Source organism: Vipera ursinii (assembly GCF_947247035.1).
Source record: "Vipera ursinii genome assembly, chromosome: 1".
Classification (NCBI taxonomy): Eukaryota; Metazoa; Chordata; class Lepidosauria; order Squamata; family Viperidae; genus Vipera; species Vipera ursinii.
In genome coordinates, this window is record NC_139512.1 from 2,472,711 (window position 1) to 2,497,041 (window position 24,331).

At 43.1% G+C, this 24,331-nt stretch overlaps 2 protein-coding genes across 3 annotated transcripts in view; one reads left to right on the top strand and one right to left on the bottom strand.

Annotated features, from left to right (window-relative positions):
- The window catches only part of LOC310632727 (uncharacterized protein), a 474,991-nt gene that overhangs the window by 138,167 nt on the left and 312,493 nt on the right, over positions 1-24,331 (bottom strand). The gene's annotated exons all lie outside the window — the stretch shown is intronic.
- MISP (mitotic spindle positioning) lies at positions 1,051-22,864 on the top strand. 2 transcript variants are annotated; one of them, XM_083349623.1, is made up of 5 exons: positions 1,051-1,217; positions 13,864-15,979; positions 18,416-18,603; positions 19,729-19,767; positions 21,123-22,864. In XM_083349623.1, exons 1-5 carry the CDS (start codon positions 1,194-1,196, stop codon positions 21,216-21,218), a joined length of 2,463 nt encoding a protein of 820 aa, XP_083205749.1. In that variant the 5' UTR covers positions 1,051-1,193; the 3' UTR covers positions 21,219-22,864. The 2 variants fall into 2 exon arrangements, with proteins under 2 accessions (XP_083205749.1, XP_083205750.1); XM_083349624.1 differs by lacking the exon at positions 1,051-1,217 and adding an exon at positions 7,914-7,921.

A 24,331-nucleotide genomic window follows, 5' to 3' on the forward strand; every position in this document is an offset into this window, starting at 1 on the left:
AACACCTGAATTTTGATCATATGACTGTGGTAATGCTGTAACAGTCACAAGTGTGAAGATCAGTTGTGAGTCACTTTGTCAGTGCTGTTGTAACTTTGAACAGTTGCTAAACGAATGGTTGTAAGTCAAGGGCAATTTGCAATGAGCTCCGCCATTTAACCAATCTCTTAAAACCCCAAGGCAAAGATATAACAATTAGTTAGCCATCCTAAAATATATTGGAGGGTGTTTCAGTCCCAAGTGGCTATGACTGAAATTCATCAACACAGACTTTAAAAGGGCACATGTAGGTTTATTAAATGATTTTTTTTAAAAAAAAAGTCTGTTTTCCGGGCTTCTTGAAATGACAATTGCAGAACAGTCTCCCAATAATAGACCATAGTTCAACAGCAGATCAAAACCAGCAGAAAACAGCCATAACAAATCCAGAAACGGAGCTGAAACTACAAGAGCCGTAAAGACTTTTCAAAATGCGAAAGGGTTAATTAAATCCCCACAAAAGTCTGATGAAACAGGACAGGACTTTGCACAGTGCTTTGAAAAAACACGTCACCTCTGGAATCCGCCAGGATTAAAATGAACCATCCTTACCTTTAATTTTGATACAGTCTCTACTCTGGCTTTACAAAAGTGGTTCTGTTTTTTAGACAGAGATAATTTCTGAACAAATGCAAAACGTGACCTCAGATAATTAATTTCTGCCTTAAAGGCAGATTCAGGATAGGAATTTAGGGCTGTGGGGCAGTGGGAGGCTTGGGTAAAGCTGACTTTCCTCCTGAAGGGCCAGTAAGAATGCTTCCCTTCCCGTAACAGGTGGAAGGTGAGGGAGGGGGGCACACTTTGTCCTGAAACTCATTGCATCTCTGCTACTTCAAGTTCTAGGAATTTGTTTCTGTGTGTGTATGTGTGAGTGTGCGTGGGTGAGATCCTGATGGAGAAAGCTTATCAGTGTGACACAGCCCACAGACTTGTAGTGTCTGCCCCTCCCATTCCTACTCTTGTTCAAAACTGCCAACACAGCTCAAACTTGCAAATACCTCTCGGATCAAATGCCCCCGAGCAGGCCTCCCACAGCAGGCAGGCATTCAAGTTGGGAAATGTTGGTCTGGACTCAGAAGGCTGGGACTGGCCAACAGCTTTGCTTCTGCCTTTGCTAGGCATGGATTTTGGTGGCTACCTGTGCAAATTCAGACATGGGTGTCTGGGATCCTGTGCAGGTGAGTCCTCGGGGGAACCTGGGACGGGTTTGCTCAAATATGGGATTGTATGGAGGAATTGAAAGGGCAAAGATAGGTTTCCGAGCCCAATTTTGAACGTGGCTCCTGCTTCCAGAATCAGATGTGGACCTTAGAATGTGGTATCAGCCAGGTGTGCGAGAAAAATTGGGTGAGAAGGTGTTTAAGGGCGGACTTACCTAATTTCCTTTCTAAACTCAGATGGAATTTAATTATGGTTTGAAATTCACAGCTCTGCCTTGGACTATTAATAAAGATGATGGAAAATAATAGGAGTGAATACATATAGTATTTACAAAAAAAGGGCGAGCAAGGGATAATAATATAGAACTTGGTCTTAACAGGTGACTATCATGCAGAATTACATAGAGAATTGTATGTAGGAATTTGTGAGTTTGGCTAATACAATCTTTAAACATATTAATGAAGATTGAGATAATGAGAGGAACTGAACATTTGCTTATTCCTAGTAGCAAGGTAGATTTGTATTCCTAAAAACTTTGGATGTCTTTTTATTTGACTTTCTGGAAGTCAAACTGTTACTCTGTAAGATACAGGAAAAACTGGGAGATATATTAAGTGTCCCTCGATGAGCGAGATGGGCAGTTTAAAAAAAGTGATACGGGGATATAGATAGATAGAGGATAGATGAGAGAGAGAGAGAGAGAGAGAGAGAGAGAGAGAGAGAGAGAGAGAGAGAGAGAGAGAGAGAGAGAGAGAGAGAGAGAGAATTAACTCTACAGTCAGAATCACAAGAGTTAGAAAGGGTCATTTAGGCCACAGTCCAACCTTTGCTTAGCTCAGGTATCCGAATCCAAGCACTGAGAGATGGCTGCCTAGCTGAGTGTTTTTCAATCTTGGCAATTTTAAGATGTGTGGACTTAACATTGCCAAGGTGGGAAAAAAAAACACGGATCTAATCCCTGAGCAAACACCTCCAATGACAAGGAGTCCACCACCTCTGTGAATGTTGAAATATGCAACTGCTTTTATGTGTTACACATTAAAAAACAGTTGACGTTTTTCACTGTACTCTGTGAACACCTATGATATAACTTAAATTCACTAGTTCTGTCTAGCAAAAGAAAACAAGCCTTCTTTAGAGCCTTTTTCAAGTTGATGTTTTAATTCAGGGGTGTCAAACTCAATTTCATTGAGGGCCGCATCAGCATTGCGGTTGCCCTCAGGGGGCCGGGTGGGTGTGGTCTGGGTGGGCATGGCCTACTGGGTAGGCATGGCTAAAGTGCATATGGCCTACTGGGTGGGCATGGCCAGCTCTACATCGTTCGCCTCAAGGGTGCCTATGGGGGCCTGGGCAGGAGTGGGACAGATCTGAGGGTCTCTGGCAGAAGGAGGGTCTCTGGGCCAGGGCCAAGGCAGTGGGGGCCGTTCCCTCACTGTTTCCAGGATGGCTTCGCGGGCCACATGAAACCACTTCGCGGGCCGGATCTGGCCCCCGGGCCTTCTGTTTGACATGTCTGTTTTAATTCCAAAGCAAAATGCCAGAAAGAAAGTTGAAACAAAGCAAATAAGTAGGGAGACTAGCAAGATTTATATAGAGGTCTCTGCTGGAATCATTCAGAGTGTCCCAAACTATTTGTCCCAACATCCTTTTTCCAGCAGGAATCAACCAGCAGCAGCCTCTGGGAAACTCAGTAGCAGAATATGGAGACAGGAGTTCTTCATCCCAGATTCTCTAATTTGGTGATAGACTGCCTCTGCATCTGGAGGCTATCATGATTAAGCCATTAATAGAACAATCTTCAATTTGTTTTTGAAATAATTTAAGGTGATGCTTTTTACCTTCTGGTAGAAATGTATTTCATAGGTGCAATGTAAAGATAGAGTAGTGGAATATATTGCTTCTGAACTTGGAGGCACCAGTGTTGACCACTTCGGATGGGAGCTGCTGATGGTCAAAGTGGATCCATCAATAACAGAATAACAGAATTGGAAGGGACCTTGGAGGTCTTCTAGTCCAACCCCCTGCTCAGGCAGGAAACCCTATACCATTTCAGACAAATGACTGTCCAGTCTCTTCTTAAAAACTTCCAGTGTTGGAGCATTCACAGCTTCTGGAGGCAGGTTGTTCCACTGGTTAGTTGTTCTGTCAGGACGTTTCTCCTTAGTTCCAGGTTGCTTCTCTCCTTGATTAGTTTCCATGAGTTGCTTCTTGTGCTGCCTTCAGGTGCTTTGGAGAATAGCTTGACTGTGGCAGCCTCTCAAGTCTACTTTCCATTTTCCAACATGCCAAGACACAAGGCAGATAAGCAATGGGTCTTCCGTTTTTCTTATCTTCAACATCTGGTTTTCCAAGCTAGACACCCACTTTGCCATCATCCTGGGTAATACAAGCTGTGCTGACATATAACAAGTCAATAGTGAGCCTCAAATTATTCAGGACAGGACTCCAAATGAATTGCTAATGTGCTTCAAGTAAGAGATAAGTAGCTTTCTTTGGATGACCCAGCAAGATAGTCTTTGTTCTTATGATGCTAATTTGCTGAAACTTGAAGATGAAAAGGGAAAATCTTTTATTTTTACATGGTGGGGATACATTCTTGGGAAGAGATCAGCCTGGCTCCTACATTCTTTTTTCCTGATGTAAAATGCCCCCCCACAATCCCTTTCCTCCAAAAGTAGAGCCTGTAAACTCAGAGGCAGTATAGCTTTGGAGACCAGTTGTTGGAGTCAAAGATCAGCGGATGGGGGAGCATTTAATCTTGAGGAATGGTCCTTGGCTTATAACCATTCACTTAGTGACCAAAGTTATAACAGCATTGAAACAAATGACTTACACCTGGTCCTTGCACTTAACAACTGTTAAGCAGCATCCTCATGGTCATGCGATCAAAATTCAGGCGCTTGGCAATTGGGGTGTATTCACGATGGTTGCAGCATCCTGTTGTCATGTGATCCTTTGTGACCATCCCAATGACTTTCAACAAGCACCGTCAATGGGGGAAGTCCGATTCGCTTAGCAACCACGTGATTCACTTAACAAGTGCAGTGATTTGCTTAACAACTGTGGCAAAAAAAAGGTCATACAATTGGGCAGGTGTCACTTAACCGCCTTGCTTAGCAATTCTGACCCCAGTTGTGGTGATACGTTGTGGTTGTAGCTACCTATACTGAAAAGGGGGCGTTGGACAAGAGGGATGACAAGTTAGAGGTCTTTAAATTTCTGGATTATGCAGTTCAGGCATTGATAAGCAGGTATGGGAAGTTTACTTTAAAACGAGGAAGCACCAGGTTTCATTCCAGCCTGATTAAGGAGGCACTTTACTTATCAGCTACAGAGCCAATGATTTTGAGATGTCTTCTCAATTTTTTATTACCTCTCCTACCTGGGCAGTGAGGAAGGAGGGAAGTATCTATTATGGGGGAAAAGTCACAGGGCAGTGGGGAGTTTCTAGCTCCCATCCACCCAGACTGTGCTATCCTGTTTGTTCTGAATTTTCTCAGCAACACCAAACTCAAATAGCAGCTTGAGCAAAGTGAAGGGGGAGGGGGCATATTTTACATTAATACCAGCTTATAGCTAATGCCTGACTGGCATTTCTGCAATAGCAAGAACCCTCTTTGGGTGGACTTTTGACTCCCAGGCACGATAAGCTGAAGAGAGGTCATAAACATCTATCTTGGGTATGGCCAAAGGTCAGAACAGACTGCTGGTGGAATGAGTACAACTTGAGGAATTTGACAAAAAGAAAAAAAAATACCTGGGGACAGTGGGGCTGGGCCGAGGGTGTGGACAGAAATTCCTGAGTTGCTTCTTCAGCTTTACCTTGTGGGGGAGGACAGAACAAACAGGACATGGAATGAAATCTCCTCCCCGCTCTCTGAAAAGCCAAGAAATAGCTGCTTGCAAACTTATCTAAGTGGAATTAATTAATTCAAAGGACATTTTAATATACTGGGATGTGGGAGGTGGCAGGGTCTTGGCATCGTAAGTAAGGAAGTGTGTCAAAGGGGCATTCTGTCATCTACCAAAAAAATATAGGCATAAAACAAGAAGAAAACAGGCAGCAAAGCAATTTGGTGGAGCAGTGGGCTAATGCCTCCTTAAGTAACACCAGCTGCCTGCAATTAGTGCAGGTTCGCATCCCACCAGGCTCAAGGTTGACTCAGCCTTCCATCCTTCCGAGGTAGGTAAAATGAGGACCCAGATTGTTGGGGGCAATTAAGCTGACTTTGTAATAATGCCGCTTGGGGGTGTGTGTGTGAAAGCCCTAATAAGCAGGCATATACATAGAATGAAGGCTACTGCTAAGCTTGTAAGCCGCCCTGAGTCTTCGGAGAAGGGCGGGATATAAATGGAATTAAAAAAATAAAAAATTAAAAAAAAATTGGCACCTTTCTTCAAAGCAAATGAGAGTTTTGTTCGGTTGGTTTGGGTAGCTTTTTTTGTTTGTTTGTAAAAAAAATATTTTTAAGGGGTTTAAACACCATTGCACCCAACAACAGTGAAGGAATAGAATAAATATTAGCAAAAATTAGTGGGGAGAATGCAGAGAAGAGAGTTGTAAGATGCCATAAATCAGGTGTGGCATACCTGTCGCCCTTCTCATGTGGCTGAACTATAAATAGTGGGGTCCTTGGTGCTCTCTGAACTTGGTGGTTTTCTTGCAAATGTTTCATTACCAAACTAGGTAACATCATCAGCACCAAGGATCCCATAATAGTTCAAGCCTGAGCTACAAATATTCTTTTCTCTCTGAACTATAAATGCAGCATCCCTCATTATTTATGATAGTGTGAGTTATAATTCAGCAACATCTGAATCCTGTTCTCTGATCAGTGCTTAGCTGCATTAGCCTACTGCAGCACTGGAACACCTTTTAAGAACTGTCATGCTAATTCAAAGCAAGTTCGTCTAGTTGTCTTGTATATCGTAACAGTAGGAGGGATATTTCTAGGAAGCCCACAATCAGGCGCATGAAAGCCACAATTCCTTCACCTATTATGTATCTGCCATATTTGCAGATAGACTGTTTATGCACACAGAGAATCTGACAAAAATAAGTGTTCCTCTGGCTGAAATCAAAAGAGCCATCTGGCTCACCTTGTTTCTGCAAAGCTTAGAGGGAGGGGGCATAAATGCAAACGAGATTCTTCCATTCTTGTCCGTACCTACCAGATTCAAGCTGATTGGCACTGTAGAAGTGAGTGGGTCCTTACAAAGCTTGGCTGCTCGAAAATGTTTCCTTTTAATTTTCATCAGCCGTGGTTTCATCAGTGGCGTAGCGTGGGGGGTGCAGGGGGGGCTGGCCGCACCGGGCGCAACATCTGGGGGGGCGCACTCGCACTCGCAGCTCTCTGCCCCTGCCTGGCTCACTCAATCTCTCTCACTGCAGTGCTGGCTGTGCGAATCCGATCCGAGCCGCTGGGTCGCCACCCACTGTGGAGGGGGTGTGTGCCAGGCGTAATCTAGTGGAAGAGACTGGAGTGCTAAAATCCACGGGTTAGGGGGCGCAAATTACTTGCCTTGCCCCGGGTGCTGACAACCCACGCTACGCCACTGGGTTTCATATCTTGTACCTGGGCTAAGATGTAATGAAGTTTATCTAGACTTGGGCCTATGACTGGATTGGGGTGGGCAATCTTTAGCTCTCTTGTAGTCATCAACCCATTTTTATTATGTTTGGACCCTCACCAGTGTTCTATGATCCCATTTTTAAGGCCAGAGGAATAGGAGGTGAAAAGATCAAGCAAAAATAGGCCTATTAAATCTCAGCTTGATTCCATCCACGTTTTAACCTCCTTCCATCAGAAACCTGTCTCCTAGAATTGTTTAAACATTTCAGTCCTGTTCCCTTGGTTTGTGCATGTATGAATCCAGCGTGTATGAATCCAGCGACAGCACCTCTGTAATGTATTGGGCTTTGTCCTGTTAAGGGAACATCACGTGGGTTAATTGCTGGTAGGTTGTTTAAGCAGGGAAGCTGGCTAACGGCTCCCAGCTCCTCAGACAACCCATCTCCAGCGCCGCCATTGGCTGCCTCTAGGGTGGCAATAGGTTGCTTTAAACCTATTGGCCGCCTCCTAGAGGCCAGGGTATAAATTGCTGCATTCGCAGCCTTGTTTCCCAGTTCAGTTCCTGCAAGCAATAAACAATGATCTTTGCTGAACTCACTCGCCTCCTCACTCGCCTCGTCATTGAAGCAACGAACCCAGTATCTAACAACCTCGTTAAAAAAAGGGGGCGGTTAAACCAATCCAGAGTTCCTGCGCCATCTCTGTTTCCCTGCACAGTGGAGATTCTCAAGTGATTTCTTTAGCACAGAAGCCTCGGAGCTGAGCATTCGAGGAAAAGAAACAAGGCGGCATTAGATACCAAACACCTGGGAGCGCACAATAGATGTGATTCCCACTGCGAGGTGAGAATTAAACAAGGCCAACTTGTTCTCCTGGGGAGAGAACCTGTGACTCAGATAACGGCAGTCTATTGCGCTTTGTTCTCCCCACCCCACATCCGCCTGAAATATCTCTCTGCTCCCTGGGGGTGCAAAGGAAGGCATCTGGCTTGACGCCTGAACAAACCAAGCTACGTGGGGGGGGGCAGCAGCCAAAATATACCTTCTGGGCATCCAATTCCCCTTTCCCACACCACAGTTAAACTAGTCGCCCCTCTGTTGTCATTATGGGATTGTTCATACAACAGGCATCATCTTCAGCATCTGCAGGTAATGTATAAAAAAATAGGATTGGGTTGGGTTTCAAGACATCTCCTGGCAGCCCTAGGGATGTGATAAATATGAGTGAGACCTGAGGAGGTTGGTCCTGAACCCAGAAATTTGGCAGAGGGTTTAGGGCTTCAATCCAGACAAGGGGTTAGGGGCAAGAGAACACTGTTCCAAATGAAGTTTTCGACTGCGTTGACGTGTCATATTTAATCCTGAGCCTCTCAGTGGAGCTTAAGTCTCCAGAGGCCATCTTGGAAATGAAAAGATATCAGTGCTGATATCAGCGCTACCCGAGCTTGCCTCCCAACTTGTTGCGTTAAGGTTTCCAAAATCAGCTTGAATTACCCCTTGTGTGGGGATGGAAGAGAAAATCTTAGTTCACCATTTTAATACACATTTTATTTTCAGGTTGATGCAAGAATTTACAGCAATCTGAGTTTTGCAGTATAGTCCTTTTTTTAGATAACATGATAATAATAATGATGATGATGATGATGTTGGAAGGGACCTTGGAGGTCATCTAGTCCAACCCCCTGCTCAAGCAGGAAACCCTATACCATTTCAGGCAAATGGCTGTCCAGTCTCTTCTTAAAAACTTCCAGTGTTGGGGCATTTACCACTTCTGGAGGCAGGTTGTTCCACTGGTTAATTGTTCTAACTGTCAGGAAGTTTCTCCTTAGTTCTAGGTTGTTGCTTCTCTCCTTGGTTAGTTTCCATCCGTTGCTTCTTGTCCTGCCTTCAGGTGCTTTGGAGAATAGCTTGACTCCCTCTTCTTTGTGGCAGCCCAAAATATAACCGAAGAAAATGGCACAACTACATGTTAATGAAAAACTCTGGGAAACATGCTTACTTGCAAAAGCTTTAAGATTGCAAAAATGAAAAATGGAAAGAAGACGAAATTTGACAGCCCTCCAGCTTGGAGCTGGACTGTTTCTTCTTTTCTGGTCTAATTTTTCTTCCCTGGAAAGACATTTGATCCCATTTCTAAAACCAGAATTACTCGCTCAACTGTGCCGTGGGTGCTGAAATGCTGTCCAGAGGGAACCTATCTGGGTTTGGTTTCCTTTGAAAGAAGGGCTCCAAGAAAACAGTAGGGTGTTTTTTGTATTTTGCGTATTTAGGGTTTTTTTTTCTTTCACAAATGTACAACTTAATTTAAACAGAGAGAAACAGCACGACACAGATCTAAATGACATAATCTGAACTGGGGGAGGAAAGGGACCATTTAATAAAGACATTTGATAAAGACATACCCAAAGGAAGATACTAGGGGTCACATGACAGCAGTCTTCCAATATTTGAGAGGCTGTTAACAAAGAAGAAGGGGACAACCTGTTCTCCAAAGCACAAGAGGCAAGACAAAAAGCAACGGATGGAAACTAGTCAAGGAGAGAAGCAACCTAGAACTAAGGAGAAATTTCCTGACAGTGAGAAGAATAAATCAGTGGAACGGCTACACTGGAGGATCTTAAAAAGAGCCTATTTGTCTGAAATAGTACAGAGTCTCCTGCTTGAGCAGGGGGTTGGACTAGAGCAGGGGTAGGCAACCTCGGCTCTTTTATGACTCGTGGACTTCAACTCCCAGAATTCCTGAGCCAGCAGAGTTGAAGTCCATGAGTCATAAAAGAGCCTAGGTTGCCTAGCCCTGGACTAGAGGACCTTCAAGGTCACTTCCAACTCTGTTATTCTGTAAAGCCAGATTGTCAAACTCTTTTGTTAAACAAGGGTATCCACAATTGTCCTCACAAGGTGAAATTTGACTAGTGCAGCATAGAATGGTAACACTGCACTTCAAAATTCGCATATTGCAGTGTATGCCTCCCAGCATACACAAAGGGACAGCACAGCAGGAGGCTGATGGTGCAGATCAGCAGAGGGGTTGGACAGCTCTGGGCGATAACTGCTCACTCAGGATAAGCCTAATGACTTAAGCTGTTGACAGCCCCAGGCATGGTCAGCCTGGTGGGAAGCCAGGATCTACACCCATTGTCACCTGCACTGGCAGGAAGCCCAGGTTTGAACTGATTGGATGCCATCCACCTGGGCAGGTATAAATAGACGCCAGGCTTCCCTGTTTCCCCAGTTCGTTCTGTTCAGAATAAACTCATCTCTACCCCAGCTCTGTGTCCGTCTCTATGTGAAGCACGTGACTTTACACATATGCTTCAGATTTGTGTTTTTAACAGCTTCATCCTATGGCTGTCTCCTGTTTTGCAGGTACAAGAAAACTCTTGGTTTCTTTTCATAGGAGCAGCTAGAAGGCGTGTGTCACTTGTCCTACATTTGGAGTAAATAACTGTTTCTAGTGCAAAGCTGTACGTTCAGTACAAAAACCAATTTGTGTGGTAGCTAAAGGCACCAAGCTAAAAACCAAGCAACTGTGAGTTTTAGTCCTGATTTAGGCAGCCAGTCACCTGAGCGAGCCTGGGCCAGTCCTTCTCCCTCAAACCAAGAACCAGTTTGATGTACAGATGAAGGTACTGGACTAGAAACAGTGAATCTGAGATCTAATCTTGTTTTGGGCATCAAGTCAATTGGGTGTCTTAGGGATGGTGACTTTTTCTCAGCCCTAAGAAGAAGCAAACAATGTCAAGCCACTTCTGAAAAATGTGGCCAAGAAAATTGCAGGAGACTTGGCCCGGTGCTTACCAGGAGTCAAGACTGATTCAAAGGCGGGGAAAAAAAAGTGTATACCTATTACTGAAACTTATTTGGTTTGTTTAAGCCCAGTTTTCCACCCCCTTCAATCTAGATTCCTTTGTTGTTGTTGTTAAAGAATGAAAAATGAAACCAGCAGATTTCTTCTTGCTGAAATCATCCATCGTTCGAGCTTCTTTACCCAGTTGCTGAATATCCAAGACTGAGGAATGGAGTTTAATTGAATGTTGCACGATCTTTGGGTTTAAAGTGCAGGTAGTCCTTGACTTATAACAGTTCTTTTAGCGACCATTCGAAGTTACAACAGCACTGGAAAAAAATGACATATGATCATTTTTCACACTTTCAACAGTTGAAGCATCCCCATGAATTCAGATGCTTGGCAACTGGTTTATATTTATGATGGCTGCCGTGTCCCGGGGTTATATGATCAATTTTTGCGACCTTCTGATGAACAAAGTCAATGGGGAAGCCACATTCATTTAATAACCAGGTTATTAAGAGTTGCAATGATTCACTTAACAACTGTGGCGAAAAGGTCATAAAATGGGGCAAGACTCACTTAACAAATGTCTCAATTAGCAACATAAATTTTGGGCTCAATTGCGGTCGTACGTCGAGGACCTGTATACCGTTTTGTTACTGTGAAACAGTTTAGCCCCCACACTTTTTGTTGCTTCGCCCTTCATGCTTACAAAACTAATCGTGTCACAATGCCAAAAACCTCCATTCTGGTTACACAATCTTTAAAAATAAGCTTGGGTTCTGCTAATAGTGGATTGTGTAAAAATAAATGTTTGTTTTTGTGGTTTGGGTTTTTGCTCTCACCTGTTCAACATAAATTGAAACTCTTGATTCATCCAGTAGAGGGTAATAGTTACTCATCTTTTATCACAGGGTAGACAGCTTGGCTGGGCCATGCATTCTGGGATATTGGTGTCTTAGGTTTAAAGTTTTGTAGAATTTTGTCCAAAACAGACATCATCTTAGGTCTCGATTTTAGTGGCAGATACCTCTTCACCCCCGTAACAAATCAACACATGTAAAGAAAGAATGTGCACCTTGAGCAAGGAGTGACAAATTGCAGTTTCTTTTTTTTTTAGAACATGATTATGCTTATGCAGGTAAAATAGGAGCCCTGTCAACATTTTGTCCAGCCTTGCCTGCACAAGTACAGAACAAGACTGCAGAGTTGAAGGTCCCTGGGACATTGGGATAATAATGGATAGGCATTATTAAAGGTCTCAGGATATAGAACAAAGATGATAATGAGTTTGAAACTAAATTGTACCATGAAGATTGTGGGAACTAGGTATGTTTAACCTAACAAACAGAGGGACCAGGGGTGACATGACATAGTCTTCCAGTATTTGAGGGGCTGTCATGAAGAACAGCGAGTTGACTATTCTCCAAAGCACCTGAGGGCAGGACAAGAAGTAACAGATGGAAACTTATCAAGGAGATCCCAGTCTAGAACTAAAGGAAAATTTCCTGACAGTGAGAACAATTAATTAGTGGAACGGCTTTCCTCCAGAAATTGTGGGTGCTCCATCACAAAACGCTTTTAAGAAGAGATTGGCAGCCATTTGTCCAGAATGGTATAGGGCAGGGGTCTTCAAACTTGGCCCTTTTATGACTTGTGGACTTCAACTCCCAGAATTACTCAGCCAGCATGCCAAGTTTGAAGACCCCTCGCATAGGGTTTCCTGCTAGAGACTTTCCAATCCTGTTACTCTATTGTGCTTTTCTACTGTATGTTGTTTTATTTCTTGCCCAACTCTTAACCCATTAGCTTTATTCATACAAATAATTTCTCATTGTAGGGTAGTGATGGCAGCATGTCAAAAATTCAGAAAATGGTTAACCTGACTCTGCTGGCATGGCACCTCCCCTCAACAAAAGGGAAACAATTCTCTACGTATTCATTTGTTTTTTTAAAAAAATACAGTCCAATCATGTGTGATGTTATGTATTATATAAGAAAATGTCAGATAATTACAAAAATGAAATAGAAGTAAAAATCATTTTTGGAGACTCTGGAGACCACATGAGGGCACGGCCCTCTTGTCTGACTTCTGGAGGGTCCAGAGTCTGCATGAGATCACACTCCATTATCACACAGCCTACACAGCCTCTGAACATTACACATGAAAGGGGGTGTTTTTGAAAATAGTTGTGTTGGGTGTTGGTGAATGCTGGCGTGTCACCCAAACTTTGCCATCACTATTGTAGATGCTCAGGGTACCACAATGTTTGGGAATCCCTGTGTTTCCCTTCCCTTTGAAGAAATCTGTGGGTGTTTCTACTTTTTCTGGTCACCAAGAAGATGAAGAATCACAAAAGACCATTTGTTCGTAGCTCTGGATGTCGAAAGTGGCATTAGAAGTTAGAGTTCCTACTTAGCTATAAAATCTTAGATTTGCCTTTTTCCTTTACTCCATGGAGTTAGTATAAGAACCATTCCATTCTGATGAATTGGTCAAAACCCTTTGGTGGAAAGGAACAAGAAGGCTTAAAAAAGTAATGTGAGGATTCCTTAATAAGCCTAAACCTACTTTCCTGCAGCAGATCTATAAGAAATTCTTCCAAAGGGCCTTTGGAACCAATTAGGAAAGCATTGTAAGACATGTTTAAATTTTGCTCCGGTTCAAAATTAATGATAAATGCCGGTTATGTTGTAATTATTATTATATTATTATTATACTGTGGAATTTTCTTCTTTTATAAACCACTGACAATCATGGGGTCTAAAAAGTTAATAAATATATATAAAAATAAGCCTGTTCTGAAGAACTGCTAGATATCTTGCTTCATTTCCTTGGTCAGGAAGGAAAGGAGAATTGGTTTCTCTGTTGTCACAGCACTTTCATCCATCCCAGAGTGCTGGCAAGCAGGCAGGCATATCTTCCTTCCAGGAATTGTGAATGGGCAGTATGTAATTTCTGAGAATGGTGAAAGAAGTTTTAACATGTAAGATACCTGTAAATTCTCTGCTCTGCACAAAAGGACTCATGAATTTCTAGTGAGAGTTCCACTTTCTAAGATTTAATCCTGAAACCATATCTGCCACATGGTTACCAAATCCTACCATACAATCCCATGAGGTAACTTGAGGAGAGGAGAGGAGAGGGGAGGGGAGGGGAGGGGTGGAGAGGAGAGGCCCAAAATCATCCAGAGAATTCTGTGTCTCCCCAGTTTCAGCTCAGTGTCTTAAGCACTACTCTGTTTAGTGTAATACATGTTAAGAAATGTAATTTGTCTGAAAGTCCTCTCTTGTCCTTCAGAATCTACAAAGCCCAGTGGTTGATGCACATATTTCTCAACAAAACTGGATGACCCAAGAGATCCCTGTCATTAAGGAACATCTTCCACAAACTCAAAACAACATCTATGAAATCTCTCTTCCAAAAATGAAGTCCAGCACCAGGGATAGTCTCTTCAATTCCCCCCAGAACACAGAGCTCAGTTATGAAGATCAACATGAGCAGAGAGGTCAACAAGTGGTCTTACAACAAGAAACGAGACCTGAGGACAAAGAAGATGAGATTCTTGACTTGGATCATCCTGATTTGAAGGTTGAAAATGGATGGAAGAAGTTAGATCCCACGGAAGATCACTCTCAGTGCATGACCAAGTCTATAAATGGAAGGACAGATCACTGGACACCACGCCCAGACAGAGAATCCAAGTTGGAAGTGCTCAAATCTGGCTCACTCTATGATATCCGGGCTTACAAAGGGGAAAAGAAACCTTCCAAACTCTATGAAGAAGATGATGAAGAATTGCAGTATAAGATTCCCTCCAAGGATGTCTCACCAGAAATAGCCAAAGAACTGGAAGATGAACGGCAGGAGATTATCCGGAGACAAGTTGTGAGAAAAAGCAACACAATGGCAGAAAAATGGAGCTCCATGAATGAGTTGGAAGCCACTGACACGTCCTCTCTAAGCAAAGTTACAACAGAACCTAGGAAGAACTATGCCACTAGCTTTGCTCTTTGTTTTGACAATCCTTCCCCAGACTGGACAATCATCCCTGTCAATCCCGAAAATATAGACACAGAACAGATAAATTTTGCTGCTGCCCGACAACAGTTTCTTGCACTGGAAAAGACTAATCCAAAGATGTTGATGGAACCCAAGAGACACGTTTCTTCTCCAAGAGAGATGAATGCAACAAGCCGTGTTTATGGGAGCAAAGAACCTCAGAATCCTGAAATGCCGAGGATGGATAAGGAATTTGATAAGTACAGCCAGAGACAATTGAGAGAAAACTCAATGGGAGGATACCTTCTCATTCTCCCCCAAGGAGAAGCCAGTTCGTATTCAGAGACTACTTTCATTTCTGCAGAAAAGATGCCCTCTGGCTTGGAGGTTGATATGAGCCCAGGGAATGTTAATGAGAGGACATCCAAGATAGAATCAGGAAACCCTCTGGCCAGGGTCCAAGATCCTGCAAAAGAGCCAGAAGTTAGGAATGAGACCCCCATTGAGCGGGAAATCAGATTGGCCATGGAGAGGGAAGAGAACCTTTGGAAGGAGAGGGGCATCCAGCGAATCAGTACCAGAGATGATCTGGTGGAGATCCGATCCATGCCGCTCCTCTCCTCCCCAGTCTCTTCTCCAGCTTCCTCCAGGAAAGGGAAGGATAAACCTCACATTTCCTTTTATGTCCAGAGGGAGATTGAGCAGGAAGCCAAGCGTGAGGAGGACCTGCAAAAGGAAGGGAGGTTGCTGGGAATGTATGACCGAGGACTTCGCCAAGAGCTTGCAGAACGTCGGAAAATATTTGAGCGGGAGGAGGAAGAGGCTCCCCTGCCTTCTCTGGGCAAACAAAAGAAACAGGGGGAGCTGCTGGAGACCCTGCGTGGAGACTGTGCACCACTCTGTTGCAATGTTGTCCCACCCAGAGAGGACAGAGAAAGAATTGGGAGCCAGAATGTGAACTGGAGCTCGGGGATCCATCAGCCCTCTTCAGTTCCAGTTGTTGGCAAGAAAACCCCAGGAAATGAACCAGCCTTAAAAATGTGCTCCAGTGCTTTTTCCCCAAAGATGGATTTCCATAGCCGAAGCCCTCCCTGTAGCCAAGATTTGAAAGCTCCAAGGGACAAGTTTGTGTTAAAGAAGCAACATTTTGCCATTCCGGTTCGGAAATTCCAATTCTCTTTTCCTGAAGATCAGGGACCCCAAAGCCTTGAGAGGAAAGAGCATAAGCCTCAGAAAGCAGCTCCACGGGAGGAGCTCTATACGCTGAAGACATGGCGGCCCCGGACATCCATTCTGATTGACCAGGAGATCCAGGATGCTTTGCAAAGAGAACTGGAACTTCAAGAGCAGAGGAAAAAAATCAGTTTGACTGCACAGGAGCTCCCAAGTTCACGGGTGTCATCCCAAAGTTCAGGTAAGAGAATCGGAGAATAACAGTGACAGCATGGTGGGTTCTGACCAAGGATGTAGCATAAGTGCAGGAGACGCCGTAGTGCATGCTGTCATGTTTGAAAATGTCTCCTTACAACCATGGGATTATATTGTTCAAGGATGGTTACTGCTCGAGAGACTTCCAGTATTAACTGAGTTAATAAGGAATGCAAGTCAGCATTTGACACAGTTGGTCCAAATCCTTGGAGCTTTTTTCCTTCAGAGATATATTTGGCAGTTCTGTTTTTTGAGCTCTGTTCTAAAATCTTGTTTGGTGTAGGACAGATAAGCTGCTTTTAATATAACACTGCTCTTCTTTTAACTGACTTTTAAAAAATTGGGGCAATATTCTTCAGCCTAAAATGCTATCCTGCGTTTTCAGGCCTTTTATCCTCCCTTAAATGACTGAGATTAGTATATCTTATTACGCTTTGTTTAAAGCTGGTTTACAGTGATCTAAAATAGTACAGGAAGTCATCGACTTACAACCATTTGTTTAGTGACTGTTCAAAGTTACCATGGTTACCAATACCAAATTTACCAATGAAAAAAATGGCTTACGCTTGGTCCTCCATTTATGACCATTGTAGTATTTCCACGGTCATGTGATCAAAATTCGGGCTCTTGACAACTGGCATGTATTTACAACACTTGCAGCGTTCCAGGGTCATATGATCACCATTATGACCTTCCTAAATGGCTTCAATCAAGCAGAGTAAATGGGAGAAGCCAAAGTCTTCATGACTGCATGATTCATTTAACAACTGCAATGATTCATGTAACCATGGCAAAGAAAGGTTGTAAAATAGGATGTGACTCACTTAATAATTGCCCTGCTTAATAATGGAAACTCTGATCCTAATTGTGATTGTAAGTTGAGGACTATCTGTATTCTCCAAATATTAGAATAGCAATTCACAGTTCTCAGCCATTAGTGCTAGTGAGGAATTCTGGGAGTTAGAAGCCTAACATCTGATGGCTGGAGGGCACTCTGCTAGAGAAGGGTGGCTTCTATTTTCAAAGACACCTTAACGTTTCTAAATCATCATTAAAACCACAACAGTCGCAATGTAATTTGTGAAATGATAGGTACCTGATCCTTGCTGCCAGGGAAGTCTGTTTCCTAGGTCTATCTGTAAAAAACAGGCTACAGGAAAAAGTGATCTATAAATACCCAACGAAACTCATTGGGGATGTCACCTCCAGTTCAATACAGCAAGTCCTCAGGTTAAGAACGCCTTGCTTTAAGGCCAATCCACAGTTACAGATGGAGCCTATTGTAGCAAAACTGCCCCCCACTTTAAACACTCTTTCACAAGGCTCTGAAGGCCTGGTGTTGCCAACAGGACTGAGAAACCCAGAGTGGGATAAAGCCCATCAAGTGGCTTCTTTGACTGACCATGGGAGTAAAGAGTATTGTTTTTCATTGTTTGTATATTGGTTTTTATTTCTGTAAACCTCCCAGAGTCACTGAGAACGAGTGGGTGGCCATACAAAGTTTCCTAAATAAATAAATAATAATTTTTGAGTTAAATACACAATGATTAAAGTTCCTTGCACCATACTACTTATTCAGTATTGTATAATAATGGTGTTCAGGTTTATATGTTTATGTTTATGTTTATGTTTTATTTGATTTGTATACCGCCCTTCTCCCTAGGGACTCAGGGCGGTTTACAGGGCATATATAAATAACGATACAAAAGTTAAAAGAAAATTAAACCAACTTATTTGACTCAAGGACAGAATTAAGCTGGGGACTATCTAAATAATCATATAGCCAAGGATTAGAAGCAGAATTAGAGGAGAATGGGTGCAACCATACCCACAATTTGATATAAACGTGTACCATTGGTGGAAAAGCTAAATCTTCAAACTGACAGCATGAGTGGGGAAAATGAAATCCCAGCAACAGTCCCTTGAAGGTCTGTGGCCCAGTACTGAATTTATTTCATATCCAAAGGAAATAAAGCACAACAATGATGAAAACTGTCTTGAATGCATTCAGGCCAATATAAAAGGGGCGGGGGGGAATGACATTGCTATAGGTGTATACTAGGCCACACAACCAAACAGAGGAAATAGATGAACTTTTTGCTAGTCAGTTGAAGCACATCACAATAGTAATGGGGGACTTTAACTATCCTGGCGTCAACTGGGAGACAACTGCCCTCATATTTTTGCATATCTACTGTTACTTTAAAAATATCCACAGAATTGCTGGGTGCATGCAAAACATCATGTCCAGTTGCCAATCGGAGGACAACAAATGATGATGAAAAAGCGCCGAGTTCAGATTTCACTCCAATACAAGCTCCTCCCTTTTTTCTCTCCACTTGACTCCTCCTAGGATTTAGCAAGGGCCTTGTGAAGAAGTGGCTTGGCGGGATTTTAACTCTCCTATATTTTTCCTCCCCAGCTGCATCAGGAGATACTGGCAGGTACTCTGTCTCCTCTTCACCTGTTTTTGTTCCTAACTCGCCTGTGAGGTTACCTACTTCACCCGTCCTATACCGAACAAGTTTGACAACAAACTCCCCTGAATCAAACTTCAGAAGGTGCCAGAGTCCAACACAATCCAGGATAAGACCAAAGGAGGATAGGAAGGTAATAAGCAGGAAAGGATTTGAATTAAAGGAGCGTGGCCTTAGACAGGAAGAGGAGATTCTAGCAATAACAGTTGGTCAGGATGGCTACCTGAAGCCTCCAGGTTCAGAGACAGTTTATCTCAAAACAGTCAAGGAGCAACAAAAGTACCTTAAAAGACCAGAAGGATGCTTTTCACTGTTGTTAGAGGCAACAAGAATGATGGCTAAGCAGGCTGATCTTTGATAGGAACCACAGAACTCCAGTAGCAGAGAATATCTGTACTTTAGGGTTGAACGTGCTCTCTGAGTATGGTTGTTTCACTGCAGATGTTTCATTACCCAACAAGGAGACATCATCAGTGCTAGCAAGTGTGGGGTTTTCTCCCTGTTTATGTTCAGTAGCTTGACCACCCAGTGTTGGGGGGGGGGTTACGTATTTTACTCCTTGGTAGTTTCTTGATTAGGGTATTATTTTCTCCATAACTAAAGGGAGGGCAGAATCTGGGTTTCTATAAGGCCAGCCTAACATTGTGCTTATTGTTCACCATGTGATTTGCTTCAGAAACGTCCTAATGAAATAGGAGTTTCTGAATGTAAATTTGGACTGATGCTCTTTGCACATTCAGTTCATATAAGGAACTGCAAGAGTGGATGTAATACTCTAGATTAGGGGTCTTCAAACTTGGCCTTTTTATGACTTATGGACTTCAACTCCCAGAATTCCTCAGCTAGCGTGCCTGGCTGAGGAATTCTGGCAGTTGAAGTCCACAAGTCATAAAAGGGCCAAGTTTGAAGACCCCTGCTCTAGATAAAGCAAGATCAGGAAATCTTGTTCAAAGCTGGGGGTAGAACGTTCTTTTTGTGCTCCAGAGACCACAGAGGATATGGTCATAAAAATAGGCTTGGCCATGTGATGACCCTCTTTACGACAGTCATGACTTATGACCTTAATTGCTAGGCTCCGTTACTGTCCTAAGTCAAAGACTATCTGTATGCCATGCTTGGCTGCAAAAAGGCTGTCAGTTACATGAACATCCATTTTAGCTTGAAAAATATGGGCGGAGAGTCAATCTTCCCCACAGTTTGCAAACTATGATTTTAACTCCTGCCTTCTAACTTCTTGTCCCTTTCCCCTATTTTCTAGTATGCTGGTATCGAACTCAACGATGAGATTGACACTGAGGTAAATTTTCTGGAAAGAAGCATATCTTGGCATTACTTTTGGGTAACAGGAAAAAGATACCGTGTTCCCCCAAAAGTAAGGCCTGCCCACAAAATAAGTCCTAGCTGGAGGTGAGTAAGAAATCCCCCCAAAATAAGACCTGGTGCCTCTTTTGGAGGGAAAAAAAATAAGACCCTGGCTTTATTTTCGGGGAAACACGGTACTAGTTTGAAGACCTTTCCCCCTGGCATCTAACCACCTTCCCTGGCCCTTTTTTACTTGCTGTTTTCCTTGATGGTACCTTCATTGCATCACCGGCCCATACTGCAGACAGACTGAAGTTATTCTTAACTATCATAGTGTTACAATAGTGTTTTCTCCTTAAGCAACCAACAAATTGCAGCAGTTTTACCACGGGTAAAATCAGACACCCTTCACTGACTATATTGGCAATAGCGTGGCCAGGTCCCCTTTTCCCTACCATCCGTGGTTTTATTTATTTTACATATTTATGAAATTTATTGACTGCCCATCTTACCCCAGGGTAACTCTGGGTGGTTTGCAATATTAAATAGATAAAATTTTACAAAACCTGTACATAATGGAAACGAAATAATCTAAAAAGATAAAACACTCAGCCCTAACTAATAGATTGGGGTGGGGAGGGGTAGAGAGTAGGATGAACAGGTGTGGAGGTGAGATCTGTTATTAGTCTGTCAACTAGCTCTAATGTGAAGCCCTCCGTCCATTGGAGACCCAGGCTAATTGGCAGAGCCAGGCCTTTAAGCTCATTAGTTCAACTATTTAGGTTGATCCAGCCTGGAAAGAGCTTGGCAATTGACTTGACTTCCCTCCTGTCCCCTGCTATGTCTCCCAAGGCTGGAAGAGGTGGCATCGGAAGGGGATTGAGTTCTTACAACTATACCCATAGATTTACTTTATGAAAATCTTTTGCCCATCACAGCAAAGTCTCCAGAGTCATATCCAACCCATCCAATTTCTGATTCTAACCTGAGCTCCGTCCCTGGGGACTAAATGGGCACACCATAAAATTTTACTGGCAAAGGCATAGAAGTGGTGGCTCTTGCTTTGATCTGCAGGGGTTTGGGTTATTTTTGTTTTTGTCTCGATGACTTGATGATCTCCCAGCAACTTGCCCGAGCAGATCCAGTCCTGCTTGGTTTTTCTGGGGAGTTAATCAAGGTCTTAAGATGCTGCAACATACTGTGCCTAATGGTGCATCTTAAATACTGTCCCTGGGTATGGCTAAATTGTGAGTCAGCATCCACTCTCTTTCTCTCTGTATATCTACTGTAAATGGAAAGGCTGAGACAGGAGTGTTCTTCCTATCTGATGGAGGGTTTGCTCTATCACAGGTTATGAAATCCATCAAGCCGATCTGCCGGAGGAGCGCCTTGGCTCAGCTTTGGGAAACGGGGCAGATCCGGAACATTGAGGATGACAGCGACTGATGAAACCATCCCTACTGTGTTATGCAATTCAAGCAAGGAATCAGATCTGCCAAAATGACTCTGGGCATGGTGCCAGCAGGGCTTCCTTCTGAGTTCTACACATTTAAAACTTCCTTCCACCTCTCTTTTAATTTAATTCAGTGATCAAATCTTTCCAACTAACTTAATTCAATCACAAAACTCTGTTTCTTCCATTATAAGACGTTCTCTGTGGCACGGTATGATCTGATCTTGCCCAAAGCTACCCTTCCTATCCCAAGCCTGCTACCCCAGTTGGCGGCTGCCTGCCATTTTCTTAAGACTCAGATCGCCTGAAATCCAGAGAAAAGCTTTGTAAAATCAGAGAATATGACTGCTAAGCAACATTTTAATCTCTGTACTTTTCAGCTAAGCACTGACTGGGGGAAAAAAGGCAGCAAAAAGAATAGAAACCAACCAACAGAATACAGCACTGAATGAATTTCTCATCTTATGGTGCATGGACTTCTTCATCCCTTAATTTTTAATTTCTTATGAATGTCTCAATAGTTGGACATTGGGCAAATAGACTGCGCCTCTGAGTTTATGTTTCTATGTGTATTATGTCCTGATTTCTTGAGAGCACTAAAACTCCCAGTTGGAAAGATCATATTGACTGGGAATTCTGGAAGTTGCAGTGCCAATACATCTAGAACCGCGGTGGCGAACCTATGGCAGAACCTCTCTGTGGGCACGCGCACCGTCGCCCCAGTCCTAGGCCTTCAGCTGGGTTTTATAAAACCTTTTCGCTTTAGGCCTCCGCCGCTGTGTGCAAAAAAAAGAAGGTTCAATCAATCAATTTCAAGTGGGAAAAAGAAAGATCTCGCAAAGTTGGAATTGATTGATTGAACTTTTTAGTCCCACCCAGTCTGCCGTTACCACCGCAGCCACGCCCACCCAATGGGCCATGCCCACCCAGCACCCAACGATACATAAGTGGGTTTTGGGTTGCAGTTTGGGCACTCGGACTCTAAAAGGTTCGCCATCATAGATCTAGAAGGTACAAAGTTAGGGAAGACTAGTTTACAGGCAGGCAAGTGCATGTCAGATTAACTTTGCTCTGCTTTACCAGGCACGTCCTCTTAATTTATGGTTCAGTGTATTGTGGATTAAGCAGGTAACATGAACATAGGATCATGTGAAGCTGTGTGCATTAGCAGCAGCAGCCGAAAATTTCAAACGGAATCCTTGTTTCTTTGCAAAGAAAAATATAACCATGGACCTCCCACATTTTGTATATTGTTATAGTGCTTCCAAATAGAGATTGCCTAACCTTTTCTATCTAAAGACATTCTGCAGCTATTCCCATTCTGTCAACAGATTTTTCTGGTTTAAAAAAAAAGACCAAAAAGATAGAAGGATTATAAACAGAAGATGACTTTGCCTATTTATGCAATAATCTTGTCTCCTTTATGGCTTTATGAGAGTTCCAGGGCATTTTTCCCCCATTTGTCATCCTTTACACATGACTTCTTTCATCTCTTTTCTTGCCTTGTAAACAAAATGTTAATGTGGGGAAAATGGGATTGTAGCAAAAGGGCAGCCTAACGAAATTGGGACAGTTAGGTTAAGTTGTTCATCCAGGAGGAACTTAACATTCTCCCAAATGCATAAAAGCATAGAAAAACTATCTGTGTGCTTTCATGGGACCCACCACATTTCCTTTCTTCTTTCTTTGGATTTATCCACCAGAATGGCCATCCTTATTCAGCTTACAGAGCATATAGCACTTTCCTCGAGAACAAATTATAAATCACTGAATTGGTGATCCCCCTTTAAAAAAAAGACAAATAAATTAAATATCTTGGAGGCTGAATTCTTAATCTCTCTTCTAGCACATGCCCCTTTCCCCCCAACCAAAGTAAAATATCAGCCTGCTACAGCTTTCCACTATCCTTAGTGTTATTGTTTTTTTTCAGCCCTTATAGGAAAATGTTTGGGGCTGAAGGATCAAGAGAAGTTGTTGGAACATGGAGGAAAAGTAAACAAAGTATGCAAGATGAGTACATTTATAGCAAAACATACTATCTGACGCTTTGAGGAAGGATGTTTCAAACAATTGCCAAGGAACCCTTGATTAGGTTTTCATAAGAGACCACAGGGGAAAAAGGGAAAGTTCACTTGAATGTAGCCTGGTGTAATGGACTGTGTGCATGACCTTGGGGAAGAAGATGCTACCAGGAATCCATCAATCAAACCAACCAATCAATCAGTCAGAATAGAGCTGGAAGGAACCTTGGAGGTCTTCTAGTCCAACCCCCTGCTCAAGCAGGATACCCTATACCAGGGGTAGGCAACCTCGGCTCTTTTATGACTCGTGGACTTCAGCTCCCAGAATTCCTGAGCCAGCATGGCTCAGCTTGGAAACCTCTCCATTTCCCCTCAGCATGGCTGGCTCAGGAATTCTGGGAGTTGAAGTCCACGAGTCATAAAAGAGCCGAGGTTGCCTACCCCTGCCCTATACCATTTCAGAAAAGTGACTGTCCAGTCTCTTCTTAAAAACCTCAAGTGATGAAGCACCCACAACTTCTGACGGCAAGCTGTATCCACTGGTTAATTGTTCTCACTGTCAGGAAGTTTCTCCTTAGTTCCAGGTTGCTTCTCTCCTTGATTAGTTTCCATCCATTGTTTCTTGTCCTGCCCTCAGGCGCTTTGGGAAATAAGCTGACCCTCTCCTCTTTGTGGCAACCCTTCAAATACTGGAATATTGCTATCATGCCCCCTCCCTGCCCCCCCAGTCCTCCCTTTCTCTAGATTAGCCAAACCCCAATCCTGTAACCATTCTTCATATGTTTTTGTCTCCTGGCCTTTAGTTGCTCTTCTTTGCGCTTTTTCCAAAGTCTCTTAGGAAGGAGTAAGCAGTTAAAAGTGGCAATGAGAAGTTTGTACCTTCAGACTTGCAAGAGGATTCTGTTCATCTTTCTGTTAATGTAGCCTTACAATAAAAAAAATAAGAATTAGTTGGTCTATGTCTCCTGTCTGCTTTACTTGAGAGGGTGGACAGCAGTTTTGCAAGTCTGGAAGTACAAAGTTCCCACCGGCCACTTTTAACAGTTTGGTGTCTTGTAACTTCTTTCTCTGGCCTTTAAGACACT

Bases quoted from the DNA above. Each gene is read 5' to 3' on its own strand.
- MISP (XM_083349623.1), top strand. From the start codon at position 1,194: ATGGGTGTCTGGGATCCTGTGCAG. The intron at 18,604-19,728 runs GTAATAAGCAGG...CCTATTTTCTAG, and splicing joins GACCAAAGGAGGATAGGAAG to TATGCTGGTATCGAACTCAA. The intron at 19,768-21,122 runs GTAAATTTTCTG...GCTCTATCACAG, and splicing joins ACGATGAGATTGACACTGAG to GTTATGAAATCCATCAAGCC.